Source organism: Salvelinus alpinus, chromosome 3 (assembly GCF_045679555.1).
Source record: "Salvelinus alpinus chromosome 3, SLU_Salpinus.1, whole genome shotgun sequence".
In the NCBI taxonomy this organism is placed as follows: Eukaryota; Metazoa; Chordata; class Actinopteri; order Salmoniformes; family Salmonidae; genus Salvelinus; species Salvelinus alpinus.
In genome coordinates this window covers 21,933,821-21,950,509 of record NC_092088.1, presented here as the reverse complement: position 1 = coordinate 21,950,509, position 16,689 = coordinate 21,933,821, and the positions used below count along the sequence as shown (strand labels likewise).

The window sequence follows — 16,689 nt, the reverse complement described above, 5'->3', positions numbered from 1 at the left end:
GATTACCTCTTTGTCCTCGCTAAGCTTTGATAGGAGGTAGACCAGTGGGTCCAGGTTGCGGACATTTTTTGACTTGAGCTCATCATATTTCCGTAGGAAGTCCTCTGGCGTCTTTGAATACTCTACTATTTTGACCTGAGAATGAAAGTTGAATTAGTCAAGGATATTGGTAGAAAGAGCATAAACCTTTACAAAATGTGCCAATAATTTCCCCATCAATCACCTTTGCACTGTGTGCAGACACTGTTGTGGTGACATATGGTGTCCTGTTCTTCTGCAGTAAATCAATATACACTTCTGCTCCATCACCTCCTCGCACATGAAGCAGACTGAGCAGCTCGTTGACGTCATGATGTATTCGAAACTCACTCATGGCTAAGGCTGTTGAAATAAGAAAGGTCAATAACTAAATAATCAATCCTCTGTCAAGTTTAACTCTAACAGTTAGCTTATCAGTTTAATAATGGCAGTTAAAAGTAAAAGCATGCAAATGTATAACTGAATGTGGCTGATTGCTATCTATCAATATGTCCCTCCCCTCCACCCTCGTATTGATGTTGCAGCTTCTCTGGCTACATAAGGACACAACTGATGATGCTTTAGATTCTAGTGGCTGCCTTTTCTGGCTTTAGTATAACGAATTGAGCTGGCTAGACCACATAGCTTGCTAGCTAGTTAGCCTTTTCTACGAGAACATTATTAAACTAACTGTTATTTCGTTAACTAGCTAGTTATGAAGCTAGCTCGATGGTCTTCAAATTGACCCAATTTGGTCAAGCTACATTTTTAGCAAGCAAGCACGCTAGCTAAACTACTAGAGTAGGGTCTGAAAATAGAGCTTGCTAGCGAAAATTGTATCTACCTGGTTAGCTATATAAACGGAATCTTGAAATTGATTATCTGGAAACACTTAGCAAGTAAAGGATGATTTTTTTTTTAAACATGAAAAATTGATAGCACATTACCTGAAGCCTCTGTTGACTAACAAGCAGTTACCGCCAACTGTCTAGCAACACAGCATGTACTGTTTCAGATTTTCATAATAAATGTTTTTAGATTAAAATAAAATTTAAAAGTGCTTAATATAAGGAGATTTACAACATCAACAGAAAATACATTTTTCATTTTAAATACTAACTATAGTATGACTGAAAATAACACTTATATTTAATCAATTAACTCTTATTTTGGAGGGGGAAAACGACACAGCGGAAGTATACAGTAATGACGTTCCAACCCGGAAGAATTGCCCTCTTCTGATTAACGTTTGAATAAACAAGAATGGCCAATTTGTTTTAGGGAAAACATTGCAAGCGATGTTGCTTAAAAATATCGTATATTTAAACTAAGAAATATAGATGTCTTGTTTAGAGGTCTTGTAAGGCGTGGACATGAACGAATGTGTGTAGCAACGCCCTAATGTCAGCCACCTTGTTGGAGAAAAAGAGCCCCGTTGTGTTTACAAATCGGTAGGAATTATTGTTACCCTGCAGTGTGATTGTTTTGTCGAAGGAAATATGGCTGAATTGCATGTTGTGGAGCAGAGTGCTACTAGCACTATAGGTCAAACCGAGCACCGTGATGTCCGAGGCTCTGTTCGGCTGGCTTCGTCCAGTCTCATGGTTCCGCCGCGGAGTAGCTTGCCCACCAGTCCCGGGGTATCGAGTACTAGCAGAGTAGTGTTTGGGTTCTCAATGAAGAGCAACCCCAGTTCCCCGTCAGAGCCAGCAGAGAAACCCGGATCCCGCTGGGTTCGCCTCAATGTTGGTGGAACCTACTTTGTCACAACCAAACAGACATTGTGCAGGGATCCCAAATCGTTCCTGTACCGATTGTGTCAAGAAGATCCGGATTTGGACTCTGATAAGGTAACATAATCAACCATAATGTGTGGCAAACCGTTCTATCATTAATCAAGGTGCATCAATGTAGCATTCATAATGCATTGCCACTGATGATCATGCATGAGATTACACCCAAACACCTTCAGCTAAAATGTATTTTTTTTTTAACGCATATCAAAGTCTACTGCTCAGCCATTTGACAGTAATGCAGGATTTGATCTGCATGTGAAGAAGCACCAGAAAAACATTTCTGACACTAAAATGGCAGGCATGCAATGGGCTTTTTTTCAAACTTTTTAATAAATATTTTAGGATGAGACAGGTGCTTACCTGATTGACAGAGATCCCACATACTTTGGCCCCATTCTGAATTACCTGCGGCATGGGAAACTGATCATGGACAAGAACCTAGCAGAAGAAGGTAAGACTGTCCAAATAATAGTTCCCCAAATTGTCAAATACAATCCCTATCACACACCATGCTTTTATTTAGAAGCAATGGGATTCTGCAGATGTGTGATACAGGCCCTTTCCTTATTAGTGTCATGCGACTAAACTATTGGTTGGCTGTCTCAGGTGTCCTTGAGGAGGCGGAGTTCTACAATATTGCGTCATTGGTGAGGCTGATAAAAGAGAGGATACGGGACAACGAGAACAGGACATCTCAGGTATGCCAGGGAAACGCAGAGAGGATGAATGGAAAAGGCCTTAGTCTGGGATGGATGATGGCATTGAGGCTGTGAAATAACACATGCTAAACCAAACACTAACATTTCAGAGGATGAATGTGTTTACAAGTCTGTGTTTGTGTGTATACTGGCACACGCACACACACCACTCACTGTTCCAAAGCAAAACACCTACCCGCCAATTAACCCTAATGTGCTCTGGTAGACACATGTCACTGTGTGGAAACATGGGGCTTCTATTGTAGTATCTGTTTTTCTCTCAGGGCCCAGTGAAACATGTGTACCGGGTGCTGCAGTGCCAGGAGGAGGAGCTCACCCAGATGGTGTCCACCATGTCAGATGGCTGGAAGTTTGAGCAGGTGGGCCTAGTAGTCCTCATGTCACACTTGTCTTTAAATCCATAGGTCATTGGTGGTAAATGTGGTCATGTCCATACCTTTTTCCAGTGCCTTAAAATGTTCTTGTGAAATTTCAAAATATGCCTAAAATTTCATGTGAAGTTGACTTTTAAGGTAATTTACAATCTCGCTCACCCTTTCCCATCTCCCCTCACAGCTCATAAGCATCGGCTCGTCCTATAACTATGGCAACGAGGACCAGGCTGAATTCCTGTGTGTGGTTTCCCGGGAGCTCAACAACTCCACTAACGGCATTGTCATCGAGCCCACTGAGAAGGCCAAGGTGAGATCAGCTTCTGAGAGTGTCTGTGAGTCATGTGTTAGGCATAAAGTCAGGAAATTCTCACGTGTAACATCAAAGTTTGTCAGGCATTTTCAGACTTCAAAAATGGTTTAATGTATAGATGAGGCCTCGTCCCACGTCATCGGTTGTGTAGATTAAGCTTCACTGTTTTATTCAACACTAAATGAATGGGAATGATAGGCACTGAATAAGGTCATGAAATCAGCCGGTGTCTAATCTTGGAAACCCAGAGCTAAAATATTGCGTAATTACATCAGATGCTCAATCGAGTTTGAAAAAGATACTAGAAAGAGGAGCAGAGCAGTAGCTGCATCCCCCTCTCTCTGCAAGTTGTGGGCAAGTCTATGGGCCAAATGTCCCCTCCCCTTCCTAAAATTCGAAAAATGCAAACACCTGCGAAATCTGGATTTTTCCGAATAATCAGTGACGGAAAAATCTGTGTAGGGTCGTTCAATGTCATTTCAGCAAGCCACGACACCCATCATCTCAGAGATTGTTCTGAAATCGTTTCTGTAATTAGAAACAGATAAGATGAGCATTGCAGAAACATTATTTTGTTGAAATATAATTTGATATCGGAGGAATTGCACCCAAATTGGCCATTTTTAATTGATAAGATTGATATAATATTCAATTAATGATAGTACCTAATATCTAATTCGGACCAAACTTTTTTCTAACAACGAGTAAGACTAGAGGAATCCAACAAGTTGTCATAAGCCATCCACAGACCACCCACATCCCACGCCAATCCCACCCCAACAAGGATATACTACAGTATCAGTTCTCTGTTTGACAAGTAGTATGAAGCTGCGGCTCGGAGTATTGTTTCTTCATCCTATATAATGTATTTTCAGTGAATTTGTTGATGTTTCTTTCCCCTGTTCAGAGCAATATGTAATTTAAGTTGTTTATGTCCCATCCTACATCATGATATTAGGAGTTTCTGAACACTAGATGGTGCTGTTCCTGATATTAGGTTATTGTTAAAGGGATAGTTCACCCAAATGATAAAATTACTAATTGGTTTTCTTACCCTGTAAGCAGTCTATGGATCAGGTATGACAGCAACCTATGCTTTGGTTTGCAGGTGATTCACACTCACTCACACAATAGACACACATAAGCTATCACACATACTCACACACACAGACACACACAGACACACATAGAGCCAATGCTGCTGTCACATGTTATAGAGACATTGAACCACTAGACTCTTCCTGTTTCACACTGTTAGGTTCTAATTTTCAGAGTAAAAACTCACCGGACACTATGAAAGCTCAAACCAAGTTTATTCTTCCCAGAGGATCAATACAGCTGCATTAGACAATGACATATTCACACAAGCACTGATATTTAACACTTTCTCCTATGCTGAGTCTCCTCCTACACATCTGAACAGCCAATGCATTTCTGTTGCTAGACAGAACCTTAGTGATATCTGTTCTTCCTCACTTCATCTGACCTGACCTCTATCCCAAAGTGCTCACTCCTCCCCAACTCACGGCTGTTATGGTGACTGGTACCAGACTGTATCTCTTCTCCTCCCAGAGGATCCTTCCCATAGGATGCCTGATGGCTAACAATAACATATCCTGACATAATGTAAACGTTATACATTACCCTCTCTCCTTCAGTGACATGAATAAGTATATTTCATATTCTCAGAACCCAACAACACTGTGTATTTAAATACTGTATCCCCAATATAGCTCATTCTAATATTTCTACTACTGTAAATTGTATTTTATTTACACTGTTTATACACCCTGCATGTTTATATACTGGATTCATGAGATAGCTCACTCTAATATATCTACTGCAATGCATATCATTCTTAGTATATCTTGTGTAAATTCTCCCGGTATACATATGTATAGATTGCATTTTGATTACTATTACAATGCTATTTGGGTTGTTAATTGAATTTGTCCCGCCGTTCTTGATTTGTTATATATTTTATATATACACTACATGACCAAAAGTATGTGGACACCTGCTTGTCCACATAATTTTCATTCCAATTTCATGGGCATTAATATGGAGTTGGTCCCCCTTTTGCTGCTATAACAGCCTCTACTCTTCTGGGAAGGCTTTCCAATAGATGTTGGAACATTGCTGCAGGGACTTGCTTCCATTCAGCCATGAGCATTAGTGAGGTCGGGCACTGATGTTGGGGGATTAGGCCTGTCTGTGTTCCAATTCATCCCAAAGGTGTTCGATGGGGTTGAGGTCAGGGCTCTGCAGGCCAGTCAAGTTCTAACACACCGATCTCGACAATTCATTTCTGTATGGACCTCGCTTTGTGCACGGGGGCATTGTCATGCTGAAACAGGAAAGGGCCTTCCCCAAACTATTGCCACAAAGTTGGAAGCACAGAATCGTCTAGCATGGGGCTCCCGAGTGACGCAGTGGTCTAAGGCACAGCATCGCAGTGCTAGCTGTGCCACTAGAGATCCTGGTTCAAGTCCAGGCTCTGTCGCAGCTGGCTGCGACCAAGAGACCCATGGGGGGGTGCACAATTGGCCCAGCGTCGTCCGGATTAGGGGAGGGTTTGGCCAGCAGGGATGTTCTTGTCCCATCGCGCTCCAGAGACTCCTGTGGCGGGCCGGGCGCAGTGCATGCTGACACAGTCGCCAGGTGTACGGTGTTTCCTCCGACACATTGGTGCGGCTGGCTTCTTGGTTAAGCGGGCATTGTGTCAAGAAGCAGTGCGGCTTGGCTGGGTTGTGTTTCAGAGGACACACGGCTCTCGACCTTCGCATCTCCCAAGTCCGTACGGGAGTTGCAGCGACAAGACAAGACTGTAACTACCAATTGGATACCACAAAATTGGGGAGAAAAAGGGGTAAAAGTTTTTTTTAAATAAACAATCGTCTAGAATGTCATTGTATGTGTAGAATTGAGATTTCCCTTCATTGGAACCAAGAAGCCTAGCCCGAACCATGAAAAACAACCCCAGACCATTATTCCTCCTCCACCAAACTTTACAGTTGGCACTATGCATTCAGGCAGGTAGCGTTCTCCTGGCATCCGCCAAACCCAGATTTGTCTGTCAGACTGCCAGATGGTGAAGCGTGATTCATCACTCCAGAGAATTAATTTCCACTGCTCCAGAGTCTAATTGCGGCGAGTTTTACACCACTCCAGCTGTCGCTTGGTATTGCGCATGGTGAACTTAGGATTGTGTGCGGCTGCTCGGCCATGGAAACCCATTTCATGAAGCTCCAGACGAACAGTTATTGTGCAGACGTTGCAGTTTGGAACTCGGTAGTGAGTGTTGCAACCGAGGACAGATGATTTTTACGCGCCACTTGCTTCAGCACTCGGCGGTCCCATTCTGTGAGCTTGTTGGCCTACCACTTCACGGCTGAGCCGTTGTTGCCCCTAGACATTTCCACTTCACAATAACAGCACTTACAATTGACCGGGGCAACTCTAGCTGGGCAGAAATTTCATGAACTGATGTATTGGAAAGGTGGCATCCTATGACGGTGCCACATTGAACGTCACTGAGCTCTTCAGTAAGGCCATTTTACTGCCAATGTTTGTCTATCGAGATTGCATGGTTGTGTGCTCGATTTTATACACCTGTCAGCAACGGGTGTGGATGAAATAGCCGAAATAGCCGAATTTGAAGGGATGTCCACATACCTTTGTGTATATATACAGAACCAGTCAAAAGTTTCAACACACCTACTCATTCAAGACTTTTTCTTAATTTTTACTATTTTCTACAGTGTAGAATAATAATGAAGACATCAAAACTATGTCTTCACTAGTGGAGCACCTGATAACATCTTTTGATTAGGATCTGTTTCCCTGTTTGAAGGATCTACATTTGTAAGTGCCATTGCATTGAGCACAGCCATTACACTTGTAGTTTCCATTCGGTAATACAAGCATTCATGAGGTATTTAAACACACAGATTCTGCTTCAGCCCATTCAGTGCTTTCAGGGTGTGTTCACGGTCATAGTGACACAACTGCAGATAATACTTCAATGTACAGTACCAGTCAAACATTTGGACACACCTACTCATTCAAGGGTTTTTCTTTATTTTTACTATTTTCTACATTGTAGAATAATAGTGAAGACATCACAACTATGAAATAACACATTTGGAATCCTGTAGTAACCAAACAAGTGTTAAACAAATCAAAATCAATTTTATATTTGAGATTCTTCAAAGTAGCCACCTTTTGCCTTGATGACAGCTTTGCACACTCTTGGCAGTCTCTCCACCAGCTTCAAAAGGAATGCTTTTCCAACAGTCTTGAAGGAGTTCCCATATATGTTGAGCACTTGTTGGCTGCTTTTCCTTCACTCTGTGGTCCAACTCATCCCAAACTATCTCAATTGTGTTGAGGTCGGGTGATTTGTGGAGGCCAGGTCATCTGATGCACCACTCCATCACTCTCCTTCTTGGTCAAATAGCCCTTAAACAGCCTGGAGGTGTGTTGGGTCACTGTCCTGTTGTGGTAGCCATGCTGGTTAAGTGTGCCTTGAATTCTAAATAAATCACTGACAGTGTCACCAGCAAAGCACCCCCACACCATCACACCACCTTATCCATGCTTCACGGTTGGAACCACACATGCGGAGATAATCCGTTCACCTACTGGTTGGAACCAAAAATCTCAAATTTGGACTCATCAGACCAAAGGACAGATTTCCACTGGTCTAATGTCCATTGCTTGTGTTTCTTGGCCCAAGCAAGTCTCTTCTTATTGGTGTCCTTTAGTGGTTTCTATGCAGCAATTCGACCATAAAGGCCTGTTTCACGCAGTCTCCCCTGAACAGTTGATGCTGAGATGTGTCTGTTACTTGAAGCATTTATTTAGGCTGAAATTTCTGAGGCTGGTAACTCTGAAAATCGAATCAAATTTTATTTGTCACATGCAGACGTTAATGCCAGTGTAGCGAAATGCTTGTGCTTCTAGTTCCGACAGTGCAGTAATATCTAACAATAATATCTAACAGTAATATCTAACAAGTAATCTAACAATTCCCCAACAACTACCTAATACACACAAATCTAAAGGGGTGAATGAGAATATGTACATGTAAGTATATGGTGCAATAGATGGTATAAAATACAGTATATACAGTGGGGAGAACAAGTATTTGATACACTGCCGATTTTGCAGGTTTTCCTACTTACAAAGCATGTAGAGGTCTGTCATTTTTATCATAGGTACACTTCAACTGTGAGAGACGGAATCTAAAACAAAAATCCAGAAAATCACATTGTATGATTTTTAAGTAATTCATTTGCATTTTATTGCATGACATAAGTATTTGATCACCTACCAACCAGTAAGAATTCCGGCTCTCACAGACCTGTTAGTTTTTCTTTAAGAAGCCCTCCTGTTCTCCACTCATTACCTGTATTAACTGCACCTGTTTGAACTCGTTACCTGTATAAAAGACACCTGTCCACACACTCAATCAAACAGACTCCAACCTCTCCACAATGGCCAAGACCAGAGAGCTGTGTAAGGACATCAGGGATAAAATTGTAGACCTGCACAAGGCTGGGATGGGCTACAGGACAATAGGCAAGCAGCTTGGTGAGAAGGCAACAACTGTTGGCGCAATTATTAGAAAATAGAAGAAAATAGAAGAAGTTCAAGATGATGGTCAATCACCCTCGGTCTGGGGCTCCATGCAAGATCTCACCTCGTGGGGCATCAATGATCATGAGGAAGGTGAGGGATCAGCCCAGAACTACACGGCAGGACCTGGTCAATGACCTGAAGAGAGCTGGGACCACAGTCTCAAAGAAAACCATTAGTAACACACTACGCCGTCATGGATTAAAATCCTGCAGCGCACACAAGGTCCCCCTGCTCAAGCAGGCGCATGTCCAGGCCCGTCTGAAGTTTGCCAATGACCATCTGGATGATCCAGAGGAGGAATGGGAGAAGGTCATGTGGTCTGATGATTCAAAAATAGAGCTTTTTGGTCTAAACTCCACTCGCCGTGTTTGGAGGAAGAAGAAGGATGAGTACAACCCCAAGAACACCATCCCAACCGTGAAGCATGGAGGTGGAAACATCATTCTTTGGGGATGCTTTTCTGCAAAGGGGACAGGACGACTGCACCGTATTGAGGGGAGGATGAATGGGGCCATGTATTGCGAGATCTTAGCCAACAACCTCCTTCCCTCAGTAAGAGCATTGATGATGGGTCGTGGCTGGGTCTTCCAGCATGACAACGACCCGAAACACACAGTCAGGGCAACTAAGGAGTGGCTCCGTAAGAAGTATCTCAAGGTCCTGGAGTGGCCTAGCCAGTCTCCAGACCTGAACCCAATAGAAAATCTTTGGAGGGAGCTGAAAGTCCGTATTGCCCAGCGACAGCCCCGAAACCTGAAGGATCTGGAGAAGGTCTGTATGGAGGAGTGGGCCAAAATCCCTGCTGCAGTGTGTGCAAACCTGGTCAAGAACTACAGGAAACGTATGATCTCTGTAATTGCAAACAAAGGATTCTGTACCAAATATTAAGTTCTGCTTTTCTGATGTATCAAATACTTATGTCATGCAATAAAATGCTAATTAATTACTTAAAAATCATACAATGTGATTTTTGGGATTTTTGTTTTAGATTCCGTCTCTCACAGTTGAAGTGTACCTATGATAAAAATTACAGACCTCTACATGCTTTGTAAGTAGGAAAATCGGCAAAATCGGCAGTGTATCAAATACTTGTTCTCCCCACTGTACATGTGATATCTTACATTACTCATATGTAAACATTATTAAAGTGGCATTATTTAGAGTGCATTGTATAAAGTGACTTGTGACCCATTTATTAAAGTGGCCAGTGATTGGGTTTAAATGTAGGCTGCAGCCTCACTGAGTTATTGAATGCTGTTTAGCAGTCTGATGGCCTTGAGATAGAAGCTGTTTTTCAGTCTCTCGGTCCCAGCTTTGATGCACCTGTACTGACCTTGCCTTCTGGATGGTAGTGGTGTGAACAGGCAGTGGCTCAGGTGGTTGATGTCCTTGATGATCTTTTTGGCCTTCCTGTGACATCGGGTGTTGTAGGTGTCATGGAGGGCAGGTAGTTTTCCCCCGGTGGTGCGTTGTGCAGACCGCACCACCCTCTGGAGAGCCTTGCGGTTGTGGGCTGTGCAGTTGCCGTACCAGGCGGTGATACAGCCTGACAGGATGCTCTCGATTGTGCATCTGTAAAAGTTTGTCAGGGTTTTGTGTGACAAGCCAAATTTCTTCAGCCTCCTGAGGTTGAAGAGGCGCTGTTGCGCCTTCTTCACCACACTGTCTGTGTGGGTGGACCATTTCACTTTGTCTGTGATGTGTACGCCGAGGAACTTAAAGCTGTCCACCTTCTCCACTGCTGTCCCTTCGAAGTGGATAGAGGGTTGCTCCCTCTGCTGTTTCCTGAAGTCCATGATCATCTCCTTTGTTTTGTTGACGTTGAGTGAGAGGTTGTTTTCCTGACACCACATTCCGAGTGCCCTCACCTTCTCCCTGTAGGCTGTCTCGTCGTTGTTGATAATCAAGCCCACTACTGTTGTGTCGTCTGCAAACTTGATGATTGAGTTGGAGGGGTGCATGGCCACGCAGTCGTGGGTGAACAGGGAGTACAGGATGAATTAACTTATCCTCTGCAGAAGAGGTAATTCTAGGTCTTCCTTTGCTGTGGCGGTCCTCATGAGAGCCAGTTTCAAAACAAGTAATTTTTTTCATTTCACTTCACCAATTTGGCCTATTTTGTGTATGTCCATTACATGAAATCCGAATAAAAATCCATTTAAATTACAGGTTGTAATGCAACAAAATAAGAAAAACGCCAAGGGGATGAATACTTTTGCAAGGCACTGTATCTTCTGTATACCACCCCTACCTTGTCACAACACAACTGATTGTCTCAAACGCATTAAGAAGGAAAGATATTCCACAAATTATCTTTTACCAAGGCACACCTGTTAATTGAAAAGCATTCCATGTGACTACCTCATGAAGCTGGTTGAGAGAATGACAAGAGTGTGCAAAGCTGTCATCAAGGCAAAGGGTGGCTACTTTGAGGAATCTCAAATCTAAAATATCTTTGGGTTTGTTTAATACTTTTTTGGGTTACTACATGATTCCATATCTGTTATTTCATAGTTTTATTCTACAATGTAGAAAATAGTAAAAATAAAGAATGAGTAGGTGTGTCCAAACTTGTATATATATTAATTATTATTATTTGTACTTGTTTGACATTTTACTGCATTGTTAGTAGATAGTAATATAAGCATTTCGCTTCACCCACTACAACACCTGCTAAACTGTGTACGCAACCAATACATTTTGGTTTGATTTAGATTTTTGTTTACCTTTACCCTGTTTGAAATGCTAACTTTTTTTTCTAGGTAAACAAAACCAAAACATGAGTTGCTTTCATACCTGGTTCATAGACTGTTACAGGCTAAGAACCAATATGTAATTTGGGTGAACTATCTCTTTAACAATGGGGAGGGAGGGATTCTTTTTTTTAAATCACCTAATAGGAGGAACAACACCATCTAGTGGTCAGAACCTGGTCATATCAGGATGTAGGATTGGGCATAAACCCAACAACTTCATTGAACTAATTTGACTAATGACTAATATTCTCAGAAAAATATCACCATATTCACTAAGAATACAGTACACAAGATGAACAAACAATACTCAGGGCTGCAGCTCCATACTACTTGTCAAACTGATACTGTATACCCATTGTTGGGGTCAGATTGGCGTGAGGTGTGGGGGGTCCGTGGGTGGCTTTACACCGTTTCTTTGGATTCCTCATGTCTATCTCAATGTAGGAAAAAGTTTGGTTTAAATTGAATGTTAGGTAGTATATTTAATTTTATATGAATCCTAAAAATTTAAATGGCCAATTTGGGTGCAATCAATTAGCTTAATTTCTCAGAGATCAAACACGTTGTTGTTGAATGGTTGAACATAAAATACTGTAAAAACACCAGCAACTCAGCTCCAAGTGATTATCATTTGGGAAAGCTGTTCCAAAGTATTCCCAAGCACAAGAGAGAGATATATGATCATATACAAATGTAAGCAAGGTTTGAAATGATTGTTTTATTTAAATATTATATATGTTTGGACTTCTTGCGATCAATTTGCAGTCAACAACTTATTTGTATTCATGACCTGGCCCCCTGACCATCCTCTCAAGAAAGAATCAGCCCGCGGATGAATCTAGTTGATGATCCCTGATCTAGACAGATGCATTTTCTCTCCTTACAGATCCTCCAGGAGAGAGGTTCACGGATGTGATGAGACTCCCAAGCCTGAGCTCACCCTGCTCAGCTCATGTGACATTTCCTGATGTCTCCTGCACCATCTCAGCTATGGTCCAAACCTTCACCTGTTCCACCTCCAACCCCACGCCCCTTTCACCTCCCCCTCCTCTGGGTGTGCCTTTCCACAGTGGGGGGGTTCCCATCCCCCTCCCCTACAGTGCTGCAACATAACCCCATTGTCATTTCTTATTCTCAGTTATATTCATGAACATTTTGAGGGATTCTGAAGAGATGACAATAGAGTATTATTAAATGCAATACCTGTTGTCATAAGTTGGCTTTTGAAGATTCAGGTTTTGCCCCTGATCATAATCCCCATCTTGTCCATAGTACCTCCACACAGAGCTAAATCATTGTCACCTTCCTCATTCAGGTGATCACACAGTTAGTGGGGAGCCCTTTCCTTGTCTGTCCGGCTATGTCGACTTGGCGGAAATCTGTGATAATCTCCTCAGGACTTTCAAAGGACAAAAAAAAGGAAAACAAAAAATCTACTGACTGTGACCTTCCCCACCTACAACCCTGAATATCCACCTATGGGGTGAGATGATACTGTTAGCAAATTGGCCCACCCTCTGACCTCCAATCCTAGTCCTTCTATCTCCACAGCTGGAGCTCCAAGACAGTTCATAGTCGCTTGGGAGGCTGAAGGCGGAGAGGTTGGGCTAAGGACAGTGAAGCCATCAGAATCTTCTATAGCCCTCAAATTCAAATCTGGACCTCAAAGCCAGTTCCTCTGCTCCCCCCCCCCATTCTTCCCCTCTAATCAGAGACAGATTTAAACTTGGGACACGAGGTGGGTGCGATTTTTAATTATCAGGTAGGACAGAAAACCAGCAGTAGTATGGACCTTGTAGGGTAAGATTTGAATACCCCTGTTCTACAGTATCTCTTTTGGTCATCTTGTGCAGTCAGTCCTGCTCTCACAGAAACGCTTGCATAATAAAACTAGAGGATAATGGGGAGGAACAGACCCTTGTCTGACAGAGGGTCCACCCCACCGTGGTTCATCAGTGACTTTCACTGCTGAGTGCTGAGCATCCATCACCCTGAGCATCTATTTTCTTTTTGGTCAAAGTCCTTTGTCACCAGGAGGGCACATCTTTTTTTTGCAGCCGTGCTAGGGATGTTTCAGTGCAAAGGAAAACACACAACTTAAAAGACTAAACCACACACATGTACACAATTGTCAGGCATGTGAGGAATATACATCTATATATAATGAAATTATATGGAAGAAATGAATGCAAATTATTAATTTTTGTCATATATTTGTGTAGTATGGTGAGTTTTATTCCATTCGGGGAGGACATATCACTCCTCTTGGTGTTTCCCCCAATGACAAAAGTGTAAGTTTGTGTATGCAGTGCCTCTCTGCTATACGTCAATGATTGAAGATATGATCAGCGACCCAGAGTTTTTCAATGACACAACTTCTAAGTAGATGTTCTGTTCCTTATAACCCTTTCAAACGATCCTTATTTCTCGCAGCTCTATTATGTTCTCTTTGCATATCTTAAAATTGTAATCAGAGATAAGAGACGGGTTACTGAAAAGCTTTTATTTGAAATGAAGAGATGGCATGTGTCCAGTACAGTGTGCCTGTTGGACCTGTGATCATCTGTAATCTGCCTAGCCTTGTTACATTTTCATGCCAATTATCACTCACTGTGCATTTGCCTGCTACACACCTTGGCGTATGTTCAGGTAACAGCTTTGCTTTACATTTTGCAGTATGCACTGTTTAGTAATTCTAGAGTATGCTGAAATTAATATTTGACATACATACTCTGGAATTGTTATAGAGTAGGTATACCCACAGGAACATTGGGTATTGAAATTGCCTCATGGATGGGACATTTCAGCTTCTTGAGTTGTAATGTTGGGGGAAAATAAGGAAAAGTGTTACATCTCTCTGTGCCAACCAACAGTGATGGGTACAAGCTTGTCTGGAGTATACTTCTCTTATACGCATATCATTGTCCCAGGAGTAAATCCTGGTATTACCCCATTTGTACTACATTCTGTCAATTTGACTGTGTACTTAAAATAAGTACCCCATAGGTGACCAATATCACATCCTTTTTATTTCACGGGCGTCACATAATCTGTACACCTTTTCCTGTGTATAATGAATATTTGGTGCAATTATGTTATACCAGCATGTGTAAGAATGCGTTCAACTTAAAAACCACACCCCCAAATAATTACCTGTGCTGTTGTTATGCTCCCTGACTTTTTTGTTGTTGTTGTGACTTTTTGTTTTTACTCTTGGAGTGTATGTTGTGCAATTCTACTACTAAACTGGGACAAAACTGCAGTAGCGCACAGACTGTGCTGCTGGAAGAATGACTGACTGTCTGATAGAGGCTCCTTTTCTCCTCTTTGGGCCTTTTTCAAAGCCCCTGGGGGTTGTTCTCTTTCCCTTTGTCTGTCTGTGTCCAGTGTTGTGCCTTAGACGTCTTTCGTGCACAGTTGTTGCTCCTCTCGCATTGGAAATGAAAAGCTACGAGGCACCCGTGTGGCGTGGTTCCTCTGTTGGTTCGATCTCCCGTTATTAGTCAGCGAGAGGAAAACTCCTGGAATAGACCTTGACCGAGTCTATTCTGCCGTCATGACTAGGTCCTGTTTGTTTACGTACAGTGCAGATTATCAGGCTTAACTCCTTTTCTTTTGTGCCAATACTTTTTAACCAAGCCCCCCCCCCCCCCCCTTATTGATCCCTGTACCTTAGCTCTTGAACCTTTTGCCTGTTAGTTTGTCGCTGCATTCCTTTGTTTTCTTTCCTGTCATAAATGTGTGGACTGTAGGTGCAGTTGGCCTTGTAAGTTTACCCCACAACCAGCTGAGAGGCAGAGAACAGGAGACAGTGGTTGTATTTGTGATTTTATCTCAGTAAAAGGTTCCTTCCACCAAGTCGGTGCCTCTTGAGATGTGTAACTTGGTGAAACAATAACATTTGATTTCACCTCATTTTTTTCATTTTTATAACCGGCATTTACAATTCAATATTGGTTGGTGCACAATTTCACTTAAAATATCAAAGGGACTCAAAAGGCACTCATTTCGTGGAACGAACCAAAAGCCAGCAGTGCACTTTTCTTTTGGGAAAATGGCAAGACATGTTTATTTGGCTTTCTTTCTTGAATTGCATGTTTAAGGCAGCTTATGCTGTCTGTTTTGATCTCATGACAATTACACTGACAGAACTGTTTTGTTGTTGATGTATGCATTCACTTTGAAGCACTTATTTTTCACTCCAGTGAACCCAAATTTCTCCTTTTGACATTTCTTTGTTTCCTTTTATACTTGAAGATTGGTTCATTCAATTTTGAAATTGAACTTTGTACTTAGATACAAACGATCATTGCAAAAAAATAAACTGTTTCCCCTATCACTGCACTATTCAGATATGAGCAATTTTAACAAATCTGCAAAAACACATGCAGTGTACTAGAGAATACGATGTTGTGTACTGGAATTTGTCTGACATCTGTGTTAGTGCAAACTGTATATGGTGCATGGTTGGAGAGCAGAGGGAGGCATGGCTGTAGTAAGTGTAGATTTCTTGTGTGGAACAGTGAGTCTGCAACTAGAAGTATTCTCTAATCATGTTTTGTTTCTGTTGTTTTTGTGTCAAGTCAATTTAACAGTTGCTAAAAATAATAATAACTAGTTTTAAAGTTAACCTCACTAAATTAACAGACTCTTTGTCTATTGAACACTGAACAAGTCTGCAGACCCCAACCTTGGATTTAGTAATGACTCAAACTAGAAGTCCACATGCAAAATGAAGAGAGGATCATTTTCATCCGGGCTCATTCTACCATAGTTACTCTGTAACATTTGCATGTGTTTATACACATACATGCTTGTACACACATTTAGATGTACTGAAAACTTAAATTATTTTAAGTGTATTAATTTATCAACAATATTCATGTCATGTGACTATTGTCAATGGAGACTGTGGAGAACTATTTTGAAGCTGAAACAACATTTTATCTGATTTTCCTTTTATTTATTTTATATTTTGGAATTTTGTCTACCAATGCAGTTTCTTTAAATTGAATAATTTTAACAAAATCCAGTCTGGTTTTTAATTATAAAATGTGTCTCTGTGTTTCAAAA

General features: G+C 41.7%; 2 protein-coding genes across 3 annotated transcripts in view; one reads left to right on the top strand and one right to left on the bottom strand.

Moving 5' to 3' along the window:
* The window catches only part of LOC139570282 (gamma-tubulin complex component 2-like), a 14,769-nt gene extending 13,165 nt beyond the window's left edge, over positions 1 to 1,604 (bottom strand). The window contains exons 1-3 of one of the 2 annotated variants that reach the window (XM_071392038.1): positions 1,487 to 1,604; positions 224 to 381; positions 7 to 135 (exon numbers count right to left, since the gene is read on the bottom strand). In XM_071392038.1, coding sequence (XP_071248139.1) covers positions 7 to 135; positions 224 to 381; positions 1,487 to 1,532 — 333 coding nt within the window. In that variant the 5' untranslated portion in view covers positions 1,533 to 1,604. Of the gene's footprint in view, positions 1 to 6; positions 136 to 223; positions 382 to 965; positions 1,064 to 1,486 lie in introns of those variants that run through there. The other variant, XM_071392039.1, reaches the window with a different exon arrangement.
* kctd2 (potassium channel tetramerization domain containing 2) lies at positions 1,518 to 16,689 on the top strand. The gene is made up of 6 exons (XM_071392041.1): positions 1,518 to 1,868; positions 2,157 to 2,265; positions 2,421 to 2,512; positions 2,797 to 2,892; positions 3,089 to 3,214; positions 12,503 to 16,689. Exons 1-6 carry the CDS (start codon positions 1,518 to 1,520, stop codon positions 12,530 to 12,532), a joined length of 804 nt encoding a protein of 267 aa, XP_071248142.1. The 3' UTR covers positions 12,533 to 16,689.